Source organism: Mustela putorius, unplaced genomic scaffold (assembly GCF_011764305.1).
Source record: "Mustela putorius furo isolate JIRA1106 unplaced genomic scaffold, ASM1176430v1.1 tig00000785_pilon_pilon_pilon, whole genome shotgun sequence".
NCBI classification, from domain to species: domain Eukaryota; kingdom Metazoa; phylum Chordata; class Mammalia; order Carnivora; family Mustelidae; genus Mustela; species Mustela putorius.
In genome coordinates this window covers 5,370,485-5,395,707 of record NW_025421480.1, presented here as the reverse complement: position 1 = coordinate 5,395,707, position 25,223 = coordinate 5,370,485, and the positions used below count along the sequence as shown (strand labels likewise).

General features: G+C 40.9%; 1 protein-coding gene across 3 annotated transcripts in view; it reads right to left on the bottom strand.

Moving 5' to 3' along the window:
• Positions 1–25,223, bottom strand: part of WDR64 (WD repeat domain 64) — a 140,455-nt gene that overhangs the window by 15,286 nt on the left and 99,946 nt on the right. For all 3 annotated transcript variants that reach the window (XM_004756758.3, XM_004756760.3, XM_004756761.3), the window contains 7 exons: positions 20,588–20,718; positions 17,458–17,559; positions 16,367–16,436; positions 14,660–14,696; positions 13,762–13,892; positions 12,162–12,267; positions 2,920–2,978 (listed from right to left, as the gene is read on the bottom strand). In XM_004756758.3, the coding sequence (XP_004756815.1) occupies positions 2,920–2,978; positions 12,162–12,267; positions 13,762–13,892; positions 14,660–14,696; positions 16,367–16,436; positions 17,458–17,559; positions 20,588–20,718 (636 nt within the window). The remainder of the gene's footprint in view (positions 1–2,919; positions 2,979–12,161; positions 12,268–13,761; positions 13,893–14,659; positions 14,697–16,366; positions 16,437–17,457; positions 17,560–20,587; positions 20,719–25,223) is intronic.

Genomic DNA, 25,223 nt, shown 5'->3' with positions numbered 1-25,223 from the left:
CCTGGGTGGCTCAGTGGGCTAAAGCCTCTGCCTTCAGCTTAGGTCATGATCCTGGGGTCCTGGGATCGAGCCCCACATCGGGATCTCTGCTCAGCAGGGAACCTGCTTCCCCTTCTCTCTCTCTGCCTGCCTCTGCCTACTTGTGATCTCTGTCTGTCAAATAAATAAATAAAATCTTTAAAAAAAAAAGAAAAGAAAAACACTGCTCAAAGACTTTTTTTCCTGTAGACCTGTGTATATTATCATAAGAATGATTTCTCTTTAGGTGGGCAGATTTTGACTATCCTATCTCTTAGAAGATTTTTATTACATGGAGCATCTTTTAAATAATTAATAATTGTTAATTATTAATTAGTAGTATAGGTATATTTATAACTAATTATTAATTATTTATGAATGATTGATAAAGAAAATAACTAACACCTTATGTATAGACTGACCTATTAGATTTTGGTTGTAGTTGTAATCTATAACTGCAATTGGCTTCATTCATGGTATATACTGGTCTGTGCAGAGGCGAGGCCTCCTGTAACCAGACTCTGTTGTATATTTGTTTTGTTTTGTTTTTTTAAGATTTTATTTATTCATTTGACAGAGAGAGATCACAAGCAGGCAGAGAGGCAGGCAGGGAGAGAGGAGGAAGCAGGATCCCCACTGAGCAGAGAGCCCGATGCGGGGCTCGATCCCAGGACCCTGAGATCATGACCTGAGCAGAAGGCAGAGGCTTAACCCACTGAGCCACCCAGGTGCCCCTCTGTTGTATATTTGTAAATAGGCAGACATGTACGAAGTGAAAAAATACATTGTCCGCATCCAGAAAACGTTGAAATGAGATTGACTATAGAAGAATTTCAATTAAGTGATTAAAGTCTTTGCTTTTAAGTTGGTAAAAATGCTTTAAGTCTAATTCAATATTATGTTACAGCTTTGTTTTTAAGATTTTTCTCTTAAAGGTCTGTAAAGGTCTTGTTTGCCAGTTTATGGAAAGTCCATTTACAAAACTATAGGCTTTGGGTCATATTTTTATGTCTTAAAATTAATAATGGAATATGATAATCATTGCAATTTAGAGAAAACAGATAACTTTCCACCTATACATGGCTCAAGAATGTTATTTGTTTTTGTTCCTCTCACAACATGCCTCGACTGTAGGCCAGTTATAGCTGTTGATAAATGAAACTCTAGGCTTCATGAGTTTGAACTTTTTTTTTCTTTGATGTTATTTATTTATTTATTCAACAGACAGAGATCACAAGCAGGCAGAGAGAGAGAGAGGAGGGAACAGGCTCCCCGCCAAGTGGAGAGCCCGATGTGGGGCTTGATTCTAGGATCCTGGGATCACAACCTGAGCTGAAGGCAGAGGCTTTAACCCACTGAGCCACCCAGGCGTCCCTGAACGTTGTTTTCTATTTGATAGCAGGGAGGGTTATATATAAGGGAGGAATATTAGATTTGAGGATCAGAAGCCTGGTTCTAGCCCCAGCTTAGTCACTACCTGTCTGTGTGCTCCTAGGCAAGCCAGTCTCTGATTTCCCCTGGGCAAAGTGGAGATAATGATACTAAAGCTAAACATCTGAACATTATAAGACTCTGATTTGTTCCTGGAAACAAAAAGAAAATTCTAGGGATCAAATGAAATAATGTTTGAAACAGTAACCATTCTGTGACACTCTGCAAGGAATCCAATCCTCATCTACGTAACCATATGTCACTGCCTATAATCCCAAAGCAAAAAAATTGCTATTTGCTTGCTTTTTGGATTTGAAATATGAACGTAAAGGGAAATAAGCCTAGGGTAAAACAGTGCTTCGTTGCTGCAACCTTTAATTAGTGTTGAGTCTTTATAACATATGTAGCTATATTTGTATATCCACATTTGTACAAAAATGCATATTTAAATAGTTATGAATAAGACTGGTGACATTTACATTGCATTAACACTAAAAAGAGCATAAAACATGTTTGAATTACAAGGAGGATTTAGCCTAGATGTGAGGAAGAGTTTCTTTCTTTGAAATTGAGGTATAGTTGACACACAATGTTATGTTAGTTACAAGTGTACAACACACTGATTAGACAACTCTGTACATTACTCAGCGCTCACCACGATAAGCATGGCTGCCATCTGCCACCCTCAAAAGTCGTTACAGCGTCGTTGACTGTATTCCCTATGCTGTACTTTTCATCCCCATGACTTTATTATAATGGTTGGACACAGATTAGACTTGCAAGGAAAAGTTATAGAATCTCCTTCTGTGAAGATATATAAGCTATATAAACTGACTACAGAGGACTAGACAACGTGTGAACCCTTTCAAGCTCTAGGATTCGGCATAAATTCTCTCAAGTAAGTGAAAACATGAAGATGACCTAAAGTAGCTCACTGCGGGTTCCTTCCTCACTCATCCTCTCTTTTTACCACTAAACCATTGTTATTTGGCACGTAGCTTGTTTCTTGTTTCTGTTTTTATTTTAAGTATAATTAGCATACAATGGTATATTAGTTTAAGGTGTGCCATTTAATGACTCAACAATTCTATACATTTCTTGGTGCCCATCAAGATAAGAGTACTCTTAAGATTCAATAGTATTGGGTGCCTGGGTGGCTCAGTTGGTTGAGTGACTGCCTCCAGCTCAGGTCATGATCCTGGAGTCCCAGGATCGAGTCCTACATGGGGCTCCCTGCTTACTGGGGAGTCTGCTTCTCCCTCTGACCGTCTTCTTCTCATGCTTGCTCTCTCTCATTGTCTTTCTCTCAAATTAACATATAAAATCTTAAAAAAGAAAGATTCAATAGTATTAGATATGACTCAAGAGTAGGGAGTCATGTCTTGTTCTGTCTTTTGTCATATCTAGCACAGAGAAATGGTTAATTAGTATATTCTGGTTCATGAATTAAACTAAGACTAAAGTTCTTACCTTTTCTTCGTGGGGTGGATCCAGGAAGGAACTAATACTGCAAAGGATAACATGTCCTTCTGTATAAAATGTAAACATTGGAATCTTTAGTTAGATACCATGTTACCTAAGCAGATACTACCCAGACCACCAAACTAATCTGACTTAGGCATTTATAAGAGTAAATAAAACAGAATCTGAAAAACCAGAAATGAAATGAAAGAAAAAACTGTTATCAATATTTCTATGTAGGAATCCTGTTTTGTTGAGTATACATGGCAACTTCATTATGACTTATTATTGTTGTGGATACTCAGAGTTCTTCTAGATGTCAGGGTAGAAGAAATAGAAATAAACGCACCATTACAGAGAATCATCCTACAGCCCAAATTACAAAACTAGATTTAAAAAAGCAACAAGGACTAGATCTAAGCGTATTCAAACTGCAGAAAGAAAAAAAATCTTGAAAGAAACTAGAGGGAAAAAAATAGCTTGTTTATAAAGGAACAATATAAGAATTACATCTAACTTCTCAGAAAGTGTGCAAGCAAGAAAAATGGAATGAAATATTTAAGGATTGAGAAAAAAACCATCAACCTAGAATTCTGTATCTTGTGAAGTTGTCCTTTAAAAATGAAGGGGAAATACAGACTTTCCCAGACAAACAGAACTTGAGAGAATTTGTTGCTAGTAGACATGCCTTGCAAGAAATATCAAAAAGAAGTACTTGGGATGCCTGGGTGGCTCAGTCGGTTAAGCGTCTGCCTTTAGCTCAGGTCGTGATCCCAGGGTTCTGGGATCAAGTCCCATAGTGGCTCCCATAGTGGGCTCCCTGCTCAGTGGAGAGCCTGCTTCTCCCTTTTCTTCTGTCCCTCTCCCCAACTCAGGCATGGTCTTTCTCAAATAGATAAGTAAAATCTTTTAAAAAATACTAAGAGTTCTTTTTAAAAGATTTTATTTATTTATTTGTCAGAGAGAGAAAGCACAAGCAGGGGAAACAGCAAACAGAGAGAAAAGCAGCATCCCCACTGAGCAAGAAGCCTGATGCGGGGCTCTATCCCAGGACCCTAGGATCATGACCTAAGCCGAAGGCAGAAGCTTAACCTACTCAGCCACCCAGGCATCCCTGAAGTTCTTAAAAGAGAAGGAAAGTGATACAGGTAAGAAATTCAGATTTATATAAAGAAAAGGAGAGCATAATAAAAGGGATAAGTGAAGATAAATTAAAAACTAACAGCAGTGTATTTAAAGCAGTAACAGCAATAATATATTTGACAATTGTATCTTATAGATGCTTGAAATGAATAACAGCTATGACATAAGGGATGAGAAGGAGAACCTAGGAATACTTTGTTATTATAAGGTACTTGTACTACCACTGAGGTGGTGTAGTTTTAAAGTGGACATAAATTAGTTGTAAATGTCTATTTCAAACTCTAGGGAAACCACTCAAAAATTTTTAAAAAGATCTAATTGATAGGTGAAGAAAAGCTATGCTAAAAGAAAGTGGGATGATATAAAATGTTCACTTAATGGAGACATACAAATAGCTAACAGAGGGGCGCCTGGGTGGCTCAGTGGGTTAAAGCCTCTGCCTTCGGCTCAGGTCATGATCCCGGGGTCCTGGGATCGAGCCCCACATTGGGCTCTCTGCTCAGCAGGGAGCATGCTTCCGCCCCTCTCTCTGCCTGCCTCTCTGCCTACTTGTGATCTCTCTCTCTGTCAAATAAATAAATAAAATCTTAAAACAAAAACAAATGGCTAACAGACACATGAAAAAATGTTCATCATCACTAGCCATCAGGGAAATTCAAATCAAAATCACATTGAGATACCATCTTACACGAGTTAGAATGGCAAAAATGAACAAGACAGTAAACAACATGTGTTGGAGAGGATGTGGAGAAAGGGGAATTTTCTTACACTGTTGGTGGGAATTCAAGTTGGTGCAGCCACTCTGGAGAACAGTGTGGAGATTCCTTAAGAAATTAAAAATAGAGCTTCCCTATGACCCTGCAATTGCATACTGGGTATTTACCCCAAAGACACAGATGAAAAGAAGGGCCATCTCTACCCCAATGTTCATAGCAGCAATGGCCACAGTCACCAAACTGTGCGAAGAGCCAAGATGCCCTTCAGCAGACAAATGGATAAAGGAGATGTAGTCCATATAATTATGAAGTATGATGCCTCCATCAGGAAGGATGAATACCCAACTTTTTTATCAACATGGACGGGACTGGAGGAGATTATGCTGAATGAAATAAGTCAAGCAGAGAGAGTCAATTATCATACAGTTTTGCTTATTTGTGGAGCATAAGGAATAACACGGAGGACATGGGGAGATGGAGAGGAAAAGGGAATTGGGGGAAATCGGAGGGGGAGATGAACCATGGGAGACTGTGGACTATGAGGAACTAACTGAGGATTTTGGAAGGGAAAGGGGTAGGGGGTTGAGTGAGCCTGGTGTTGGGTATTGTGGAGGGCACGTATTGTATGGAGCACTGGGTGTGGTGCATAAACAATGAATTTTGGAACACTGAAAAGAAATTTTTAAAATAGATAAAAATTTTTTAAAAACCCACAAAAGGCAGAAAGAGAGTTGAAGACAAAAGTAAGAACAGAAAACAAGGGTAACAAATAGAAAACAGTAAGAAATATGATGGATATTAATTCACTATATCAATAATCACTTTGATGTCAACAGTCTAAGTAAGCCACTTAGACTGAGATTATCAGAGTGGATTAAAAGACAATACCCAGTTACACGTTGCCTACAGGAAATCCACTTTACACATAAGGACACATTATAGATTAAAAGTAAAGGGATGGAGAAGGGTCTGCCGTGTTAATGCTCATCAAAGAAAGCAAGAGCAGCTATGTTTCAAACAGAGAAGGCTTCAGAGAAAGAGAAATTATCAGGAATGATTGGGTGCATTACATAATGATAAAGGGGTCAGTTCTCCAAGAAGACCTCAATCCTTAACATGCACATGCCTAACATTACAGTGTGAAGTTAGGTGGGGTGAAAACTGATGGAATTGAGAGGAAAAATAGATAATGCCCTTTTATTGTTGGAAGCTTCAGCACCCCTCTTTGAGAAATGGACATGAGAAATGGACAGATGCAGCAGGCAGAATAACCGTAAAGTCATAGTTGAACTCAAAACCACCATCAGTGGACACCTCGGCGGCTCAGTGGGTTAAAGCCTCTGCCTCCGGCTCAGGTCATGATCTCAGGATCCTGAGACGGAGCCCCACATCAGGCTCTCTGCTCAGTGGGGAGCCTGCTTCGCCCCCTCTCTCTGCCTGCCTCTCTGCCTACTTGTAATCTCTGTCTGTCAAATAAATAAATAAAATATTTTTTAAAAACCACCGTCAGTCAACTAGATATAATTAATATCTGTAGACTGCTTTTGCATCCAACATGTATTAATCTCAAGCTCTCATGGAACATTCACCAAGACAGACCACATTCTGGACAATAAATTATACCTTAACAAATTGAAAATAATAGAAATCATATAGTGAATGCCCTCAGTTTACAATAGAATAAATTGGAGATCAATAAGAAAAAGAGAGCTGGAAAATCCTAGAGTAAGTAGAGATGAAATAACATACTTCTAAATTATAGATCATAGAAAAAAAAACCTCAAGAGAAATCTTTAAATATTTTGAACTAAATAAAAATGAAAACATGACATCAAAATTTGAGTAAAGCAGCAGAAACAGTGCTTATAGGGCAATTTATATGCATATGTTAGAAAAAAAGAAAGAGCTATAATCCAAGCTTCCATTTTAGGACTAGGTGAAAAAGAGAAAAATAATCCAAAGTAAGCAGAAGGAGAGAAATAATAAAAATCTGAGCAGGATATCAATGAAACTCAAAAGAGGAGCCCAATAGAAAAAGTCAAAGAAAGCAAAAGCTGCTTTTTCTCCTCCCAAGGTTTTGTTTATTTATTTGACAGAGAGAGAGAGAGACAGCATGTGAGAGAGCAGCAGGGGAGGGGCAGGCCCCTGGGATCATGATCTGAGCCAAAGGCAGATGCTTAACGACTGAGCCACCCAGGTGCCCCCAAAAGCTGGTTCTTTAAAAAGATCAATAAAATTGATAAACTTGTAGCCAGGCTAACTAAGAAAAAAAAAATCTCAGGGGGAATTAAGAGGATAATAAAGGAATCTGTGAATTCTATGCCTACAGACTTAATAACCCAAATGAAACAGCACAATTCCTCAAAAGACACAATCTGCCAAAGCTCACACAAGAAGAAATAAATCATCTGAGTAGGCCATATTATTAAAGAAATTAAAGTAATTAATAACATTCTCAAGCAGAAACCATTAGGTAAAAATGGATTTAATGGTGAATCCAACACACATTCAAGGAAGAAATCTTAACAATTCTCTACAAATTCTTCCAGAATATAGAAACAAAAGGGAACACTACTTAGCTTCTTCAGTGTGGCCAGCACGTCCTAATACCAAACCAGACAAAGACATCATAAGAAAACTATAAACAAATGGCTCCTATGAACATAGGTACAAAACCCCCAATGAAATTTTAGCAAGTTGAATCCAAGACGTATTAGCTCAGGTCATGCCACTGGGGTCGAGCCCTGAGCTGGGCTTCATACTGCATGAGCATGCAGCCTGCTTGAGGTTCTCTCTCTCTGTCTCTGCTCCTCCTCCCCCACCCCTTCTCATGCTCTATCTCTCTAAAAAAAGGGAGAAAAATTATACACCATGGGCAACATTTAAAAATCAACTAATGTAGTCCATCACATCAACAGGCTAATGAAGAAAAATCATATGATCACTCAAAAGATATAGAAAAAGCAGTTGATAGATGGGATTGGGAGGGAGACAAACCATAAGTGACTCTTAATCTCACAAAACAAACTGAGGGTTGCTGGGGGCAGGGGGTTAGGGAGAAGGGGGTGGGATTATGGACATTGGGGAGGGTATGTGCTTTGGTGAGTGCTGTGAAGTGTGTAAACCTGGTGATTCACAGACCTGTACCCCTGGGGATAAAAATATATGTTTATAAAAAATAAAAAATTAAAGAAACAAAAAAAAAAAAAGAAAAAGCAGTTGATGAAATTCAACACCAATTCATGATATAAAGTCTCAGTTTAGATATAAACCTTACACCTTTCCCACATAAACGTGCACACAAATAAGCCAGTTCAAAACAATTCTAAGGGTAACATGTGTAAGTATAGAACTAGAAGAAAGTTTTAATGACCTCAGGTTTGGCAATGACTTTTCAGATACAACACCAAAGCCACAGTCCATGAACAAAAGCACTGACAAGCTGGACTTCTTTAAAACTGAAAACTTCCAGGTGCGCTTGGGTAGCTCCATCGGTTAAGTGTTTAACTCTTGATTTTGGCTCAGGTCATGATCTCAGGGTCCTGGGATCAAACCCCGAGTCAGTCTCCCCACTCAGTAGACAGTCTGCTAGAGATTCTCTCTCTCTGTCCCTTTTCTGTGCTCTCTGTCTCTCAAATAAATAAATCTTTAAAACATTGAAAAGTTCTGCTCTGCAAAAGACACTATTGAGAGAACAAAAAGACAAGCCACAGACTGGGGGAAAATATTTGTGAAAGGCATATTTGATAAAGGACTCTTATCCCAAATATACTAAAAACTCTTAGAAGTCAACAATAAGAAAATAAACAACCTGATTTAAAAAATAAGCCAAAGATCTGCACAGACCCCTCAACAAGAAAAATAGACAGATGGCAAAAAAGTATATGAAAAGATAATCTCCTTGTGGTTTTAACTTGCATTTCTCTACTGACATACCATTACAAGGCTTTTAAAATGGCCTAAATCCAAAAAATCGAGGACACCAAATGTTGAGACGGACGTGGAGCAACAGGAATGCTCGTCCATCTCTGGTGGGAGCGCCAAATGGTATGGCTGTTTTGGAAGACAGTTTGGAAGTTTCTCACAAAATTAAATACGCTCTTACTATATGATCCAGCACTGTATTCCCTGGTATATACCCAAAGGCATTGAAAACTGTTTTCCACACAAACACACACAGATGTCTACAGCAGCTTTGTATATTATTGCCAAAACGTAGAAGTAACCAAGATGTCCTTCAGCGGGTGAATGGATGAGTAAACTGTGTCCATCCAGACAGTGGAATCTTACTCGGCACTAACATTAAACGAGATCTCAAGCCATGAAGACACACGGAGGAAACCTAAATGGGTTATTTCTTAAATGAAAGAAGTCGGAAAAGGCTATGTACTATGCAATTTCCACTATGAAATTCTGTGAAAAGCAAAACTGTGGAGGCAATAAAAAGGTCAATAATTGCCAGAAGCTGGGGAGGAGGGAAGGAAGGAGAGGCAGGACGCAGGGGATTTTTGCTGGAACGACTCTCTAAGGTATTAGAATGGTGGATGCTTGTCACCGGACATCTGTCAAAACCCGTAGAATACACACAGCCCCGGCGTGAACCACGCATTTTGGATGATACTGACATGTTGTTGTAGGCGCTGCAGCTGTGATGAACGTACCACTCTCGTGCAGGATATTGAAAGTGGGGGCAGCCAGGGGCTCCCTGGGGAGTGCAGCCCACTGAGCACCCCAGTCATGCTTTTGGCTCAGGTCGGATCTCAGGGCGCTGCCATTGAGCTCTTCCGTTGGGCCCTACGCTCATCAGGGAGTCTGCTTGAGATGTTTCCCCCTCTCTTTCTGCCCCTTCACCCCTAGCCCCTGCATGCACGCACTTTTTATTTTTTATTTTATTTTATTTTTTAAATTTTTAAAAGATTTTATTTATTCATTTGACAGCGATCACAAGTAGGCAGAGAGGCAGGCAGAGAGAGAGGAGGAAGCAGATTCCCAGCCAAGCAGAGAGCTGGATGCGGGGCTTGATCCCAGGACCCTGAGATCATGACCTGAGCCGATGGCAGAGGCTTTATTTTTTTATTTATTTTTAAAAATTAATTAATTAATTAATTAATTGTCAGAGAGAGTGAGCACAGGCAGACAGAGCAGAGTGGCAGGCAGAGACAGAGGGAGAAGCAGGCTTCCTTCTGAGCAAGGAGCCTGATGTGGGACTCAATCCCAGGACGCTGGGATCATGACCTGAGCTGAAGGCAGCCGCCTAACCAACTGAGCCACCCAGGTGTCCCAAGGCAGAGGCTTTAACCCACTGAGCCACCCAGGTGCCCCATGCACACACTTTTAAAAATAAATAAATAAATAAATAAATCTTTTTTTAAAAAGTGGGGGGTGGGGACTGTTTTAGGGAGGGTGAGGGCAGGATGTGTATGAGAACTCTGTAATTTCTACTGAATTTTTCTGTGAACTTGAAGCTGAAATTTAAAAAAATAAAAGCCCATTTAACAACAAAAAAACAACAACTAATAATGTTCGAGGATTCCTGATTTAAAACAGTGACTAGACAGCAAACTACATAGCTCTGTTAGCATCTACAGTAGCACAGGACTAGGAAGCCGTAGGTCATAACCTACACGTCTTCTTTAATTATACTATAGCTGAAGCTTGATTGGATCCCAAACCCACCCCACTCTAGTTATCTGGATCACAACAAAAAACACAAACCTCAAGACGCAGAAGGACTCTGTGATAATGAGGGGTTCCCTCTTAGTAACCCTGACAGAGATGCCGTCTGAGAATTCTGTAGATAATGTCAAATTTTAGTTCTATGTATTTTGCTAGAAAAAACTTATGCCGTAGTAGGTGCAGTTCGTGCAAAAATATGCAGGCAAATGTTTTTTAAAAGGAATAAATTTGCTTGACCTTAGATTTTTCTGGGTGGCTGTAAACAGAAATGATAGAAACCATAGAGATGGACGTATAAGAGAGTTCAAGAATAAGGATATTGGAGTATACAGGACAGGATCAGATAAAATAAAGATAACTTTAAACATATATTGTAAAGTTACTGGTTATACTGAATATAAATATAAAAAAAAATTCTCTGTAATCTCCAGAAGACTGAACTAATTGGTGCCACAAACTGGTTTGTTGGGACTTTGGTAAAATAAGTTTTGAAATGAGAACAATGTTCTTTAAGGAGAAGATGTAAAATTTAAATATTAAGGTAACAGCAGTAACTTGCATGCAAATCTCAAGTTTAGGAAATTGGCCAATGGTAAGTGAAGGAGTGGGTGTAGAACAAAAGAAAGGTAAAGTGGGCCAAGCTTTTGTTTAACTGAAAAGATGCTGTTTCAGTATAAACTCTAACAAACTGGGTAGGTTTTTTCTTGTTTGTTTGGTTGTGTTTTTTTTTTTTTAAGAACTTAAAATTAAACACTAGTAAAATTCAAAAATGCATGCATACACACATAATCTTTCAAAGTTGGGAGAGATGACAAGGAAGAAAATTCAGGATTTATTTAAAACAATTAAAGAAAATACAGCATTAAAAAAGAGAATTGTTGGGGCACCAGGGTAGCTCAGTTGGTTAAGTGTCCGACTTTTGGTTTCTTCTCAAGTCATGATCTTAGGGTTGTGATATCGAGTCCTGTGCCCTGCGTGGGGCTCTGCACTGAGCGTGGAGCGTGCTTAAGATTCTCTCTCACAGGGGTGCCTGGGTGGCTCGGTTGGTTGGGCGACTGCTTTTGGCTCAGGTCATGATCCTGGAGTTCCACGTCAGGCTCCAAGCTCCATGGGGAGTCTGCTTCTCCCTCTGACCTTCTCACCTCTCATGCTCTCTCTCTTTCAAAAAATAAATAAAATCTTAAAAAAAAAAAGATTCTCTCTTGTTCTCTCTCTAAATAAATAAAATCTCTTTTTAAAAAGAGAGGATTGTGTTACATGAAACGGTCAAGACCAACTCTATGAGTTGTAACAATCAATATAAAAGTCCCCTATTGAGAAGAATCCCTTTCCTAATTAATGCCATTACTCCCCTTAATAATGAAGATTAACGCAATATAACTTCCAAGATTCAAAATGAAAACTGTATATTTTTCCCATATGTAAGGTGAGGGAACAGGTAGTCCTATTTAAAGATGGGGAAAATAACATACCCCATTTAAAGATGGAAGAAAAAATAGGATGTCTTGCTTTAAATAAAGAGCTGGGAATGGACTAGGTTGTCAGGACACTCATTTATTGTTCCATTTATTCAGCAAGCCGTTCCTAACACTCTCTCACGCTGAAGCATCCTTCTTAGTCTTTTGTCTCAATAAAAGCTCTGCGTTATCCTGTCTGCACCTCTCGGTCGAGCAGGTGGGGGAGCTTCCCGGTGCCGACGCCCTGAGCTGGACTTACCCACGTTCCCGGTCAGAAGTATCCGGCTGCACAAATCCGTACACAGCGATGTCAGAGAAATGGCAGAATGTTTTGTGAAAGGCAGCATATTTTTCAGCAGTTTTCCCTGAATAAAGTAGGATAATAAATTCTATAAAATATTAATATTGGAGTTAAATTTCTCTTTAAAAATTCCATCTAAAAATTATCTCTACAACTGGAATAGGATACTCTTTTTTGTGATTAAAAACTAACTGAGATTATCTGTAGGGACTGGTTTCCTTGAAATGAAATATTCATGAAGATGTAACAACTATGAATTAAGAGCAACAGACTCTGATCATTACAGACCCCCGCTGTACTTGGGAGTGATTCTTACGTCTCCTATGACTGTTTCCATGCACTTCCTCAGACCTCTTTTCTGGGTACAGGTTTTCCTTCTAAACAAACATTATTTTCAGGTTTAAGTGTACTTCACTTGTTTCAAGCAGTAATGTTATTACATTTGCCTTTTCAGAAATATCTATTGTTGAATGTTGGCGCAAGACAAGGAGTTGTAAGAGATTCAAATTCAGCAGATTGTTTTTCATCTCTTAGGATAAGTCAACACCAGGAAGGACTTCCACAGACACCGTATTAGAGAATAAATATCCACGCTTCGGAAGAAAGAATTTGCACCTGCCACTCGTTTCCTGAGATTTACTTGGATCTAATCTTTCTTCTGTTTCTCTCTCTTATTTTGGCATTGCTCCAAAACTTCAGTACTCTCAGGGAAAGCTGTTGATAGTTCATATTTTCAAAGCACGGGTTTTCCACTGAGAAGCTACAAGCTACTGGTAGACTTGGGCGTTTTGCCCAGCAGAGAGCTGTGTTGTTCTGTGATGCAGGGTCCCACCCTCTGCCATAGTGAACAGTTGCTCTTTCTTGAGTTTCCCAAGCCTCTCTAATGATTTCCTTGTCACCAGGTTTACCTCCTTCCTTCCATCATGTCTTTATTGATATTCCAAACTTTAAACTCCACGACACTCTGCTCCAAGTCATTTAAAACCTTCTGGTAAATAAAAGTTATTTTTTCATGGTAAAATACTTAAGGACACACAGTACGATGTAATAACTTCTTCCAATAGCTTGGATAACTAAAAATTTATAGATATTCAAACGCTTGAGTGTTCTTATATTCTTTTACTATATCATTAATATCCTCTAATATTATTTACATGTCCAATGAAATATTGAGTGGTGTGTAGTCATAGCTTGATTTAAAGAAAAGAGAGGTTAGGGGTGCCTGGATAGTCCAGTCCGTAGAGGATTTGGGGGTTATAAATTTCAGCCCCACATTGGGTGTAAAGATGACCTAAAAATAAAACCTTAAAAAAAAAAAAAAAAAAGCAAAGATTTGAAATAGTTAATTTAGTAGTTTTGACCTCTTGAGTTACAAAATGGCCTGTTGTAAAGTTTGGATAGCACGTTCAGGGAGCAGGCTGCAAAGTCAGCAATTTGGCTAAAAGGTTGAAGAATACTAGAAGTGGATGTACTCTAGAACCTTAGGTTAGGATTCATTAAGTACTACTTCTATCTCTCTCATTCTCTGCTGCTCCAGGTAAGCAATGGGCCCCATCACCTCCAGCTTCCAAAAGCGGAGGTGTCCATCCTCATGAGCGGTGACAATGACAGGGGGCTGAGTATCGATGCCTGCAGGATGTTTCTTGTCCACTGGCTGTTGCGGTCCCGCTGTGACATCATGTTGCTCACCTACAGAAAAGTTAATGAGCTACCGTGAGTGTTTACAATACTTGGAATTTCAAATTTTATAGACTATAAAAGAGGAGGCAGGTAGGAAAATAGTAAACCAACACATTCTTTTTTCTTAGAACATGTTTCTCAACCCCAGCAAACTTCACTCAGGGCAGAGGACAAAAAAGCATTCACAAACAGAATCCTGGATCAATGGAAAAGCCTGAAAAGTTTATTTTGACCCTATTACAAAAGCCTCTGCCCTGTATATAACAGCGAAAAGTCCATATAAATCCAGTGTAAGACTTGCATGTCCAAAATGGCTTATGAATCAAGTATAAGTTTGAGGAAATGGGCTGAAGACTAAGAGCTTCAGTAATGTATTGGGTTTTTAAAAATCTAGAATTAGTATTTAAAAATGGAAATTCTACCTCTTAGAATACAGAATCTTACATGTCAATATTTAGTCACAAAATGAATACATTGTAGGTGTGACTGTGTGGCTCAGTAGGTTAAGTGTCCAACTCTTGACTTTGGTTCAGGTCATGATCTCAAGGGTTCTGGGATCAAGCCCTGTGTCAGGCTTCGTGCTCAACATGGAGTCTGCTTGTCCCTCTCCCTCCGCTTCTCCCCCAACTCATGCTCTCTCTCCCTCTAAGATAAATAAGCAAAATCCATTTTTTTAAAAAAGAGAACACACTGTACCTTCATTAAGAGTATTCTAGAACCTAAAATCCCTGTTGCAAAGGAATTGTTACAAACAGGAGGGGTGATTTCACACTGACCTTTAACCTCATTGTCGTGTATGCTCTGTTTGCTTCCCTGAATTAGGGGAGAAAACAAGAAAATATTTCTGTGACATTGTAAAGAAATGAGATACATTGGGTGAGTAGATTTTTCAGGGGAATTCACATTCCTTTTTAAAAATTTTTTAAATATTGGAGTATAGTTGACACACAATGTTACATTGTTGCTTTAGTTTTAGGTGTACAACTCGCAACTAGAGAAGTCTCTACCTTATGCTATGCTCACATCTGTCCCCATACAACGCCATTCTAATACCATTTGACTCTATTCTGTATGCTGTATCTTTTTTTTTTCCTGTGACTTATTCATTCTACAGCTGGAACACTCTGCCTCCTCCTCCCCCTCACCCATTTTGCCCATCTCCCCAACCCTCTCTTCTGGCAAGCACCTTTGTTCTCTGTTAAATTTACATTTCTAAGCATTAGGGTTTTTTTAAAGTTTTTTTAAAAATTATTTTTATTAACATAAAATGTATTATTAGCCCCAGGGGTACAGGTCTGCGAATCGCCAGGTTTACACTTCACAACACACACCATAGCACATACCTTCCCCATGTCCATAACCCAACCACCCTATCCCTTCCCCTAGAACCCCCAACAACCCTCAGTTTGTTTTGTGAGATTAAGAGTCTCTTATGGTTTATCTCCCTCCTGATCCCATCTTGTTTCATTTTTTCCTTCCTGACCCCCCAAGCCCCCTCCCTCGCCTCTCAAATTCCTCATATCAGGAAGATCCTATGATAATTGTCTTTCTCTGATTGACTTATTTCGCTCAGCATAATACCCTCTAGTTCCATCCACATCGTTGCAAATGGCAAGATTTCATTTCTTTTGATGGCTCTAAGCATTCATTTCAGTTAGTTTTGAATTAATTCTGAAAAAAATGTATCACAGAGATCATCATGTTCACGAATAGGGTAACATTCTCATTACCCTAGAGAGCCACATTCTCGTGGCTCAGGTAGGGCTTAATGATAGGAGTAACCCATCTGTAAGGCATGCTAAGTTCTTGGTGTCTGTGATCTCCAGTTCTGTCCGCAGCCCTGTGAGTTAGGCTTTGTTATTCCTTTTTTACGGATAGGAAACAGAAGCTCAGAGATGAGGTGATGTCTCTAAAACTAGTCAGAAAATAAAAGGAACACTTGGGATTGAAGTGTTCCGTCTGTCTGACTCTTACATCCTTAAAAGTTTATTCTTTCCACAAAACTAGTGGTTCTAAAACAAGTTTTGCGGTAAAAAGTCTCCTTTAAACAAAATCCTCCTAGAGATGTAATGTTGTAAAATCTATAAAAACTGGGATTGAGAACAGAGTTTGAAATCCAGCGCGTTACAAGTTGTGCTGTGAAATGTGTTTACTTTTTAGCAAAAGAGATTGCCTAGAATTGCTTTATGATTTAAGAAGTGTAAAAGCATCTGTAATTTATTTTATTTATTTATTTTTAAAATTTATTTTATTTATAAGTACACGTTGATGATTTGCAGATATGAAAGCCTTGCAAACATGGGAATGAGTGATGAGCACAGTTTAGACACTGTTTTCTAGGAAAACGAGTTTTTAAACGCACATGTACACACAGAATTTCCCCACCTTGACCTTCTGTCAAAGGAGGGGTTCACATGGGACAAATCACCATTTCTGAACCAACGCTGAGTGTAACAGGAAGATATACTCTATTCCTTGCTTACCTTGCTACTCTGTGGACCTTTACTAGAATCACACTGGGACGAAGAGCACACAGAATCCTGACTCGGTCTCCTACAAGGAGAGGGAGGAAACCCAAGGAGGAAAGGTGAAGATAATCCATCACACCCGAAGTGTGCTTGTCTCCGCTTGAACTTCCGTGGGTCACTTCTCTCATTATCTGGGGGTCCTGAGCCACTTCCTTAAGACAGAAGTCACACCTGATACCTTGTGTTACAACGTTCATCTGTCTGCTGTTGCTAGACACTGTTGGGGAGCCTTGGTAATTAAGATTGATTGTTGCTCGTGTCTGGGAAATAAAAATCTGCCCTGTCCCAAATCTCAGGCTAGATTCAGTCCCAGAAGCTGACCCTGAAATGGCAGGAAGCGGGCTGGAGCCGGGCCCCTGGGAAGCCTGGCTAAGTTCTGCTCCGTGGTATTCAGTCCTGGCCTGGTCGTCTCGGCAGTGCTCTGCTGGAATGTGCTGGAAAGTGGCCTAGGTTCTGGCGCAGGGATCGATATGGATCAAATCTTCAAAAATAGTCTCAGAAGAAGGCAATTTCAAGTCAAGGGGTAAGGAAGGTTCTATATACGGGCTCATTGCTGCTTTGGGTTTCTTCCCAGGAGATATGTTTACTGTTACGTGTTGCCTGAAAATCAGAGTTCTCAAGCATATATGAAGAGGACAGAACATGGTCCTGCTCCCTCAGAAAGGGGTGGACATGGCCCAGTTTCAGTGGCAGTTTCCTGTGACAGCAGCTGTCAGGGGCTGTCACTTTTGCCCGGCAAGTGCTTCCTTCTGCCCCATGTCAGTGCTCACAGAACTCGATTTTGGCCACAGTGTGGTCAGCTGAGCATTTGCTGTCTCCTCTACTGGTGTTAGAGATTGGTGTGAGGCTGCCGTGGTAAGCGGATCCACAAAGCGGATCCCCAGGGACCCCCTGCCTACAAAAGACAGCAACAGGGAAGAAAGCTTAAGCCAAACAGGGCAGCCAACTTGTCCTCCCTTGGTTGCAACTTCTGGGATAATCAGAACTCTTTGGACATCGCTACATATATCCGAGCAGTATTTCTTCATCAGTAGGTACCGAGTTACCTTGCACATTCGGGGTTTCGAAAGAGGAACAGGATGTTGTTAATCCTAAAGCGTTTGGGATCCAAATCAGGGTCCACAATGAAGCAATCTTCAGGTCTGTACCTGGAAGGAAACACACATTCACAAAATAAACACTTACAAGTTCAGGCAACTCACACCACTCATTTGATACACGCCATGATGAGCTGATTAACTCCTGCAGTGTGGCTGTCCTGGAACACGAGAGAAAACCCAAAGGTATAGAGCTGGAAGCTGTCTTCCTGAATGAGGCCCTGGGTAACACTATGACCATTTGCTGTTTGAAAGTCTTTTAATCCAAAATGAAATAAAATAAAAATAAAGAAAGAAACAAACAGAGCGCCTGGGTGGCTCAATGGGTTGGGCCTCTGCCTTCGGCTCAGGTCATGATCTCAGGGTCCTGGGATTGAGTCCCGCATTGGGCTCTCTGCTCAGTGGGGGCCCTGCTTCCCCCTGCCCCGCCTGTCTCTCTGCCTACTTGTGATCGCTCTGTGTCAAATAAATAAATAAATAATCTTTAAAAAATTTAAGAAACAAATGAGCAAACAAATAAATAAATGTCTATTAGCCCAATTAGCTGGTCTAGTCAGCCTAATTGTAGGTCAGAGTGGGCTTATAGATAAGCTCCTTGAAGTGTCAGAAAATTTAAAGCATAGAATTCTACTCTTTGAGTAAATGGAGGGACAAATTTGAATAAAATAGGACTAACCTCAGGGAGCACAGAAATGAGTGAAGGGGACAAGCAGGTAATTCAGGGGCGATCCTATTCTAATGGCTCACTTCCCACCAACCCAGCTGCCAACAAACCATACATCCTTCTGGGCTGGTTCCCAGGAGCATGGTGATAGTCCCTCAGCTGCCTAGAGTGGTACTTCGTGATCGGCTCCTAAAGTCACACTTAACCTTCTTTACTGAAAATAGATCTTGCAGCAAAACATTCCTTTTCCTTTAGTGGGAATTGCCTCTGCCAGTTTGCACTGCAGAGTGATGGAGGAAGGTCCTAGGGAGCGAATCAAGCTCTGAAGAAAGGCCTGTGAGCTTGATGATGTACGGAGCTCGAACTTTTTGGATTCTTCTGTTGTGTGGGTGAGCCGAATGGTTAGTAATCAGCAAGAACAATTTCCAGTTTGGACCTAAAAATGCATGAGCCTTTGAACAGGAAGAGAAAGGCTATTTCTCCTGACTGGTGAAGGGATCCTAAGCAAATCGGAGGTAGAGGTAGAGATGGCTTCTGCCACCAATATGGAAACCACCTTCAACTTGAGAGCCTTTTTTACACTGGGCCCCAGCTACATTCAACAGTTATGCACTAAATTGGATGTTTTGCAAAATACTAAAGTGATTCTAAATCAGTTATATTTGTATAATCATCTTATCATGGGAAGGGAATATGATGTATGGCTCACTGCACTGTTATTTTTCTCTGACTGGGTATTGGGTTTATATGCCTTTCTTGGCAACATGCCTACTCCTTCAACAAGGAGCATCTCCTCCTTCAAGTTTGGAACATTCCTGGGGGGGCTTCCCTCCTAAAGCTGTGGTAGCAAAACTGCTTTAATAAGAGGGTAAAGAATGGCACAGTGCATGTTGGTACGGGTGACAAGGGGCAAGTAAACCTTGCCTTTCAAAAAGGCAAGGTTTGAAAGGGAGGAAAGGAAGGATGTTCCAGGGGCAGGGCCTCGTAAGGGGGGGGCTGAGGTGCAGAGGGAGGGGCTACAGAAAGAGCTAATTCAACAGAAGGTTGAAAGGAGAATCAATTCAGGATCCAAAGAGGAAAGGAGTATGTCCCTTCAGAAGTTGGTTACAAGTAATGACTCAGACTTCGACTGGAAAGAGGCATGGCATCCAAGTGGACCAGGAGTATGTAAGGCATTATAAGTCAAGAGGCAGAGATGTCTTCTGCATTTTCCTCTTTCCCTGTCCTTTCTTACTCTTTCTCCCTCTTTTACGCCTCTTCTCTTCCTCTGAATGCTTAGATAGTCTTGATTTTGTTTTTATTCATTCATTAAGGTTCTTGACCATCTTATGCTTCAAAGTACAACATTACAAATTCCTTTGACATAGGATGTTCATGCATGGCTCCTGTTTACAGCCCAAATAGCCAACTGGGGAGAGCTGATTGTTTATGACCCATCCATAGCAAAAAAATACCTTGTTATATTATTTCCTTTACAGCCAATGGTCAGAGCATTTCAAAATGGATAGTGGAGGTGGGGGAGGGCACTTGAAGAGCTCAGTTAAGCATCAGATTCTTGATTTCATCTCAAATCACAATCTCGAGATTGTGAGACCAAGCCCCAAGTCCAGCGCCAAGCTCAGTGGGGAGTCGACTTGAGATTTTTCTTTCTCCTCTCTCTCTGCCCCTCCCCCATTTCATGTGTGTATGCTCTCTCTCTCTCTCTCTCTCTTTAAAAAGAAAGAAAGAAAGAAAGAAAGAAAGAAAGAAAAAAAAGCAAGAAAGAAAGAAAAGAAAAGAAAAAGAAATGGATATCAGGGAATGGATAAAGCTTTTGGCCATGGGTTCAGGGAAAATTCATTGGTTGATACTGGTTTATGTAATTGCATATGCCACACCCTTGTTAGCATTGGAAACCCATCAAGAATGCCACTTACCATTTGACTTTGGTGACTGAGTAGATAGATGGTGGTGTCACTGGGAATACAGGAAGAGGAGATACACGGGGGAGGGGTAGACTGGGACAAAGTTTGGGGTTTTAAGGATGTTGTTGGTAACCCAGATAGTAATTGCAGATATGTGTCTTTAAAGCTCCAGGGAGATTAGTGTTTAAGACTCATATTTTAACTTTTTTGTTGAGGTTATAAATTTGGACAAGATTCCACATGAAAGCATGTACTAGAGGGATAAGGGTAAAAGTCAAGGCATCTGAATTATGAATTATGAATACTTAAAGTTCATCTTATTCATATAATTCTGGGATTTGGATATCAGGAGCAAATCTCATGAGTGTAACTTCCAGAAAAGCTTCTCTTGAGAGTTATCATTACTGGTCTGCCACTGTTATTTATTGCTTAAAAAAAAGAAAAAAAGTATTGAATGTTACTTTGGCTCTATTGCAGTACAACTTTTATATTGCTTAAAAAAAAAACTTACAGTTCTTTGACAGTAAGGTTTATAAAATCCCATAAGATAATCACACCATTTAAGGTTCCAGCAGCAATCAAATTATATCCTTCTACTTGTAATAAATCAATGCAGTTCACTTCCGTACTGATGTCAGGACTCTGGAAAGAAGGAAACAGACGCATGGACCAGTATCTAACCACTGTACAAATGTTATGTGTACACTTTTTTGTTCTACCATTAAGACAAAATATCTTACGATTTTTTAAAGTTACTTAAAGTTACTATTATAAATTACTATGAAATTTAGTAAAATTGCATTAGTTTTACATTAAAATTTTTTTAACTTGCTGCATTCATTAAAATAACAAAATACTCTCTTCCATCTACTGACTCCTTCCTCTCAGCCTTGACTTACTCTTCCTTGACCAGCCAACGGTGAGATCACCTTGCCATCTTTCCTCTGCCCTTCAGACTTCCTGAACATCTTTTGCATTGGATGATTCTCCTCATTAACCTCCTTTTCACTCACTGATTGGCTTCTGCTCCATAGTATACAATGAAAACTTTTTAAGATTCAGTTACTTATTTGAGAGAAAGAGAGAGAGAGCGTGCACAGCAGAGGGAGGGGCAGAGGGAGAGGGACAGAGAGGATCCTCAAGAAGACACCCTGTCACGTGTAGAGCCTGAATGCAGGGCTCGATCCCAGCATCCTGAGCTGAGATCAAGAGTCCAGTGTCCCTGTGAAAACTTTTTCTATTGATCACTGAGCACTTTCTTTCTCTCTTTTTTTCCTCCTCCCTCCCTCCCTTCCTTCCTTCCATTAAAGATTCTACTGATTTACCTGAGAGAGAGCACAGGGAGGGAGTGGGAGGGAGAAGCCGACGTCCCACTGAGCAGGGAGCCAGACTCAGGACTTGATTCCAGGACCCCGCGATCATGACCTGAACTGAAGGCAGATGTTTAACTGACGGAGCCACCCAGGCACCCCCAACAAACTCTTAACTTAGAGAACAAACTGCTGGTTACTAGAGGGGAGGTGGGCGGGGCGATGGATGAAACAGGTGGTGGGGATTAAGGAGTGCACTTGTCTCGAGGAGCACCGGGTGACACAGGAAGTGTTGACCCACTCACTGTATTGTACGCCTGAAACTAATATAGTGTGTGTTAGCTCTACTGGAATTAAAGTTTGAAAAAGGACGAGATCGTGCCATTTGAGAAAAACATGCCTGGACCTAGAGGGTATTATGCTAAGTGAAAGAAGTCAGACCAAGAAAGTCTAATACTGTATGATTCCACTTAGAAGTAGAATCTAAAAAACAAATAAACCAGAAGTGGAATTGAGCCTGTAAATACAAAGAATGAGTTGAGGGTTGCCAGAGGGGGAAGGGAGTGAGAAGCTGGGCAAAATGGGAGCTGGCAAGAGGGAGACACAGGTTTCCAGGTGCAGAAGGAGTAAGCCCTGGGAATAAAAGGCACAATACAAGGAATAGAGTCAATGATATAATAGCAATGTATCAGGACGGATGGTATTTACACTTACAGGGGACAGAGCATCATGTATAAACTCTTAAAATTACTAAGTTGTGGGTGCCTGGGTGGCTCAGTCGGTTGCGCATCTGCCCTCAGCTCGGGTTGTGATCTTGGGGTCCTGGGATGGAGTCCCATGTCGGGCTTCGTCCTCGGCGGGAAGCCTGCTTCTCCCTCTCCTCCCCGACTGTGCTGTCACTAGCTCTGTCTCTCTCAAATAAATAAATAAAATCTTTTTAAAAAATCGCTAACTTGTACACCTGAAACTAATGTAACACTGTGTGTCAGCTATACTCAAATTTGTTTTTTTTTAAAGGTTTTATTTATTTATTTGACAGAGATCACAAGTAGGCAGAGAGGCAGGCAGAGGCAGAGGGGGGAGCAGGCTCCCTGCTGAGCAGAGAGCCCGATGCGGGGCTCGATCCCAGGACCCTGAGATCATGACCCGAGCAGAAGGCAGAGGCTTAACCCACTGAGTCACCCAGGCACCCTATACTCAAATTAAAAAAAAAAAAAAAAAGATTACAAACCTATTATTCTTGTCACTCTGAATTGCTCTCTCCTTCCTGAAACTTCTTACTCTCTTGACAACCTTGACATTAGACCCTAATTTTGCTTGTGTCCGTATGACCTTTCCTTTTCTGTTTCCTACCTGACAGCCTCTTACTCTGCCAATCTGTTAGATATGAGTATGCCGAGAGTTTACCTCTAGCCCATTTGTTTTTCTTTTTCCAACTCTTTTTGGGCAGTCTTGGCCCCTGTGTTTTAATCATCATCCCAGTCTCAATGCCCTGATCATCTAGTCCGTCCCCTCCCAGAAGCTTCAGGGTTGTATACTTACTGAAAGAAATTTTTCACAGGTATCTCAGAGTTAATAGGTGTAACTTCTTGCCTCCTTCAAGCACATTATTTCCCTCCATTCTACAGCTCCCTGGGAGCACCGTGTCCCAGTCCGGTTCTTCGAGCTAGCTCCACGCCGCCCTTGGCTCCCTCCGTCCTCCCCGGACCCTCCTCTCCCAGCTGCATGACATCAGTCCCTAACGAAGCCCAAGTTCTGCTACTTTTGCCACCGAAACATTGCTCGAAACCTCTCCCTCCAGCCTCCTCACTGTCATGGCCTTCCGTCCTTCGACTCCAACAGTGGGTTCCTGCCCGAGTCTCCTTCTGGCCGTCTTGTCCCATTCAAAGCTCTCATCAAGCGCTGGCACAGTCGGTATCCACAACACCAACCTGATCGTGCCATTTCCCATCGACAGCCCCTCACTGGCTTACGAGACTCAAGTGCTTTAACACCGTGAGCACGAGCCAGCCCTCCCTTATCTGTCCATCTCCATTTTCCCTCCCTCCCTGTCTTCCTCCAGCCACACCACGGTGCTTCCGGTTAACCCTCCACCAGCCAGGCCCTTTCTCCCCTTTGGGACATTTTGCATTTTATCTCCTCCACTTGGCATTCACTTTGTCTTCTCGGCTCCCCCACGAAACTTCCTATCTGGGCCGAGCTAAGTCCTGGTAATTCTTTCCGACCTAATTGGCAATGATTTGGGGGGACCCTCGTCTGGCCTAATCCTCCCAAGTTCTCTGTTGGGTTGCCCCAGTGGAGTCGAACAGGTCCCACTGCTCAGTAATCTCTGCATTCCCGGTGCTAAGAACAATGCAAGCTGCATAGTGGGTGTTCACAAAACAGTGCTTCCCAAATCCAAGAGTTTTAGAGAAAGAGGATTTCCATGCACAACCCAATTTTTTTCCCACTATGTGACTTTTGCAGACTTTCCATCTATATAGTAATTTTAAAATACATTGCAAAAAAGGAACTGCTAGAAATGCTAATTATGATACATACAAAACATAAGGGCTCAAAACTCTAAGACAATTTACATTTTTATTATAATCCTAAAGGCATTTTTTTTCATTTATTACTTCAGTAATTTATTACAGATCCTTCCCCCTTGCCCGCCCCAAAGCAAGCATTTTGCACTACCCATGTAATAACTTGCCAACTGTATCAGATCTGGCTCACTGTGCAGTAATCATTGTCCTGTTCTTATTAGCTCTTAACAAGGAACATAGAACCAAATCTAGTGTTTCCAGTTGTGCAGACTTGGAAGAAATGGGCTAGAATGACTGTTTAAGGAGATGCACTCTGTTCTTCCAGCTTTGGCCCAATTATGAGATGATGTTATCACGACACAGTCACTGTATATTTTGACTCCAAATCCTTTAAGCAAACAATGAAACCTACTTATGATTTAAACTAACTATGAATGGAATTGAAATTGCAGTGCTAAACTGACATTTAAATTTGAGGGAAAATAATACATTATCTCTCCATAGTATGATAAAATAATAGTTTCCAGGGTTGCCTGGGTGGCTCAGTGGATTAAGCGACTGACTCTTGGTTTCAGCTCAGGTCATGATATCAGGGCCGTGAGATCAAGCCCAAAGGCGGCTCGGTGCTCAGCGGGGACCTTGCTTTCGATCCTTCCCCGCTGCCCCTCCCCTCACTCCTGCTCCCGCTTTCCCCCTCTCTAAAAGAAATACATAAATCTTTAAAAAATAGTTTGCAGAGTTTTTGAAACAAGTTATATTATTCTCTCTTAAAGTACATTTATTTCACTAGTGACAGGGGCGAAAAACCAGACCTTTTGATCGTTCCCTCTATAATTTGTGGTTTCGTGCATTCTTTGGTTTCTGACCACTTATCCTAGTAAAAACTGAGAAGGATGAGCTCATATTAGAGTAAGCAAATGGTGGATAAAATCTCAAAAAAAAAAAATCAGTCGACGTAAATTTTTTTTTAAGATTTTATTTATCTGACAGAGAGACACAGCGAGAGAAGGAACACAAGCAGAGGGAGTGCGAGAGGGAGAAGCAGGCTCCCCGCTGAGCAGGGAGCCGGACTCAGGGCTCCATCCCAGGACCCTGGGATCATGACCTGAGCCAAAAGGCAGACACTTAATGACTGGGCCACCCAGACACCCCTCGACCTAAATTTTTATGAGAACAAAGAGGGCAGCTTCCTTATTTCTCTGTTCTTCATCAACATGCCCCCCACTTTACCCCTCAGGGGTGAACACATGCTCCAGCCATACTGAGTGGATATAAATATCTCACAAAAAGTCTTACAGATTGTAAATTA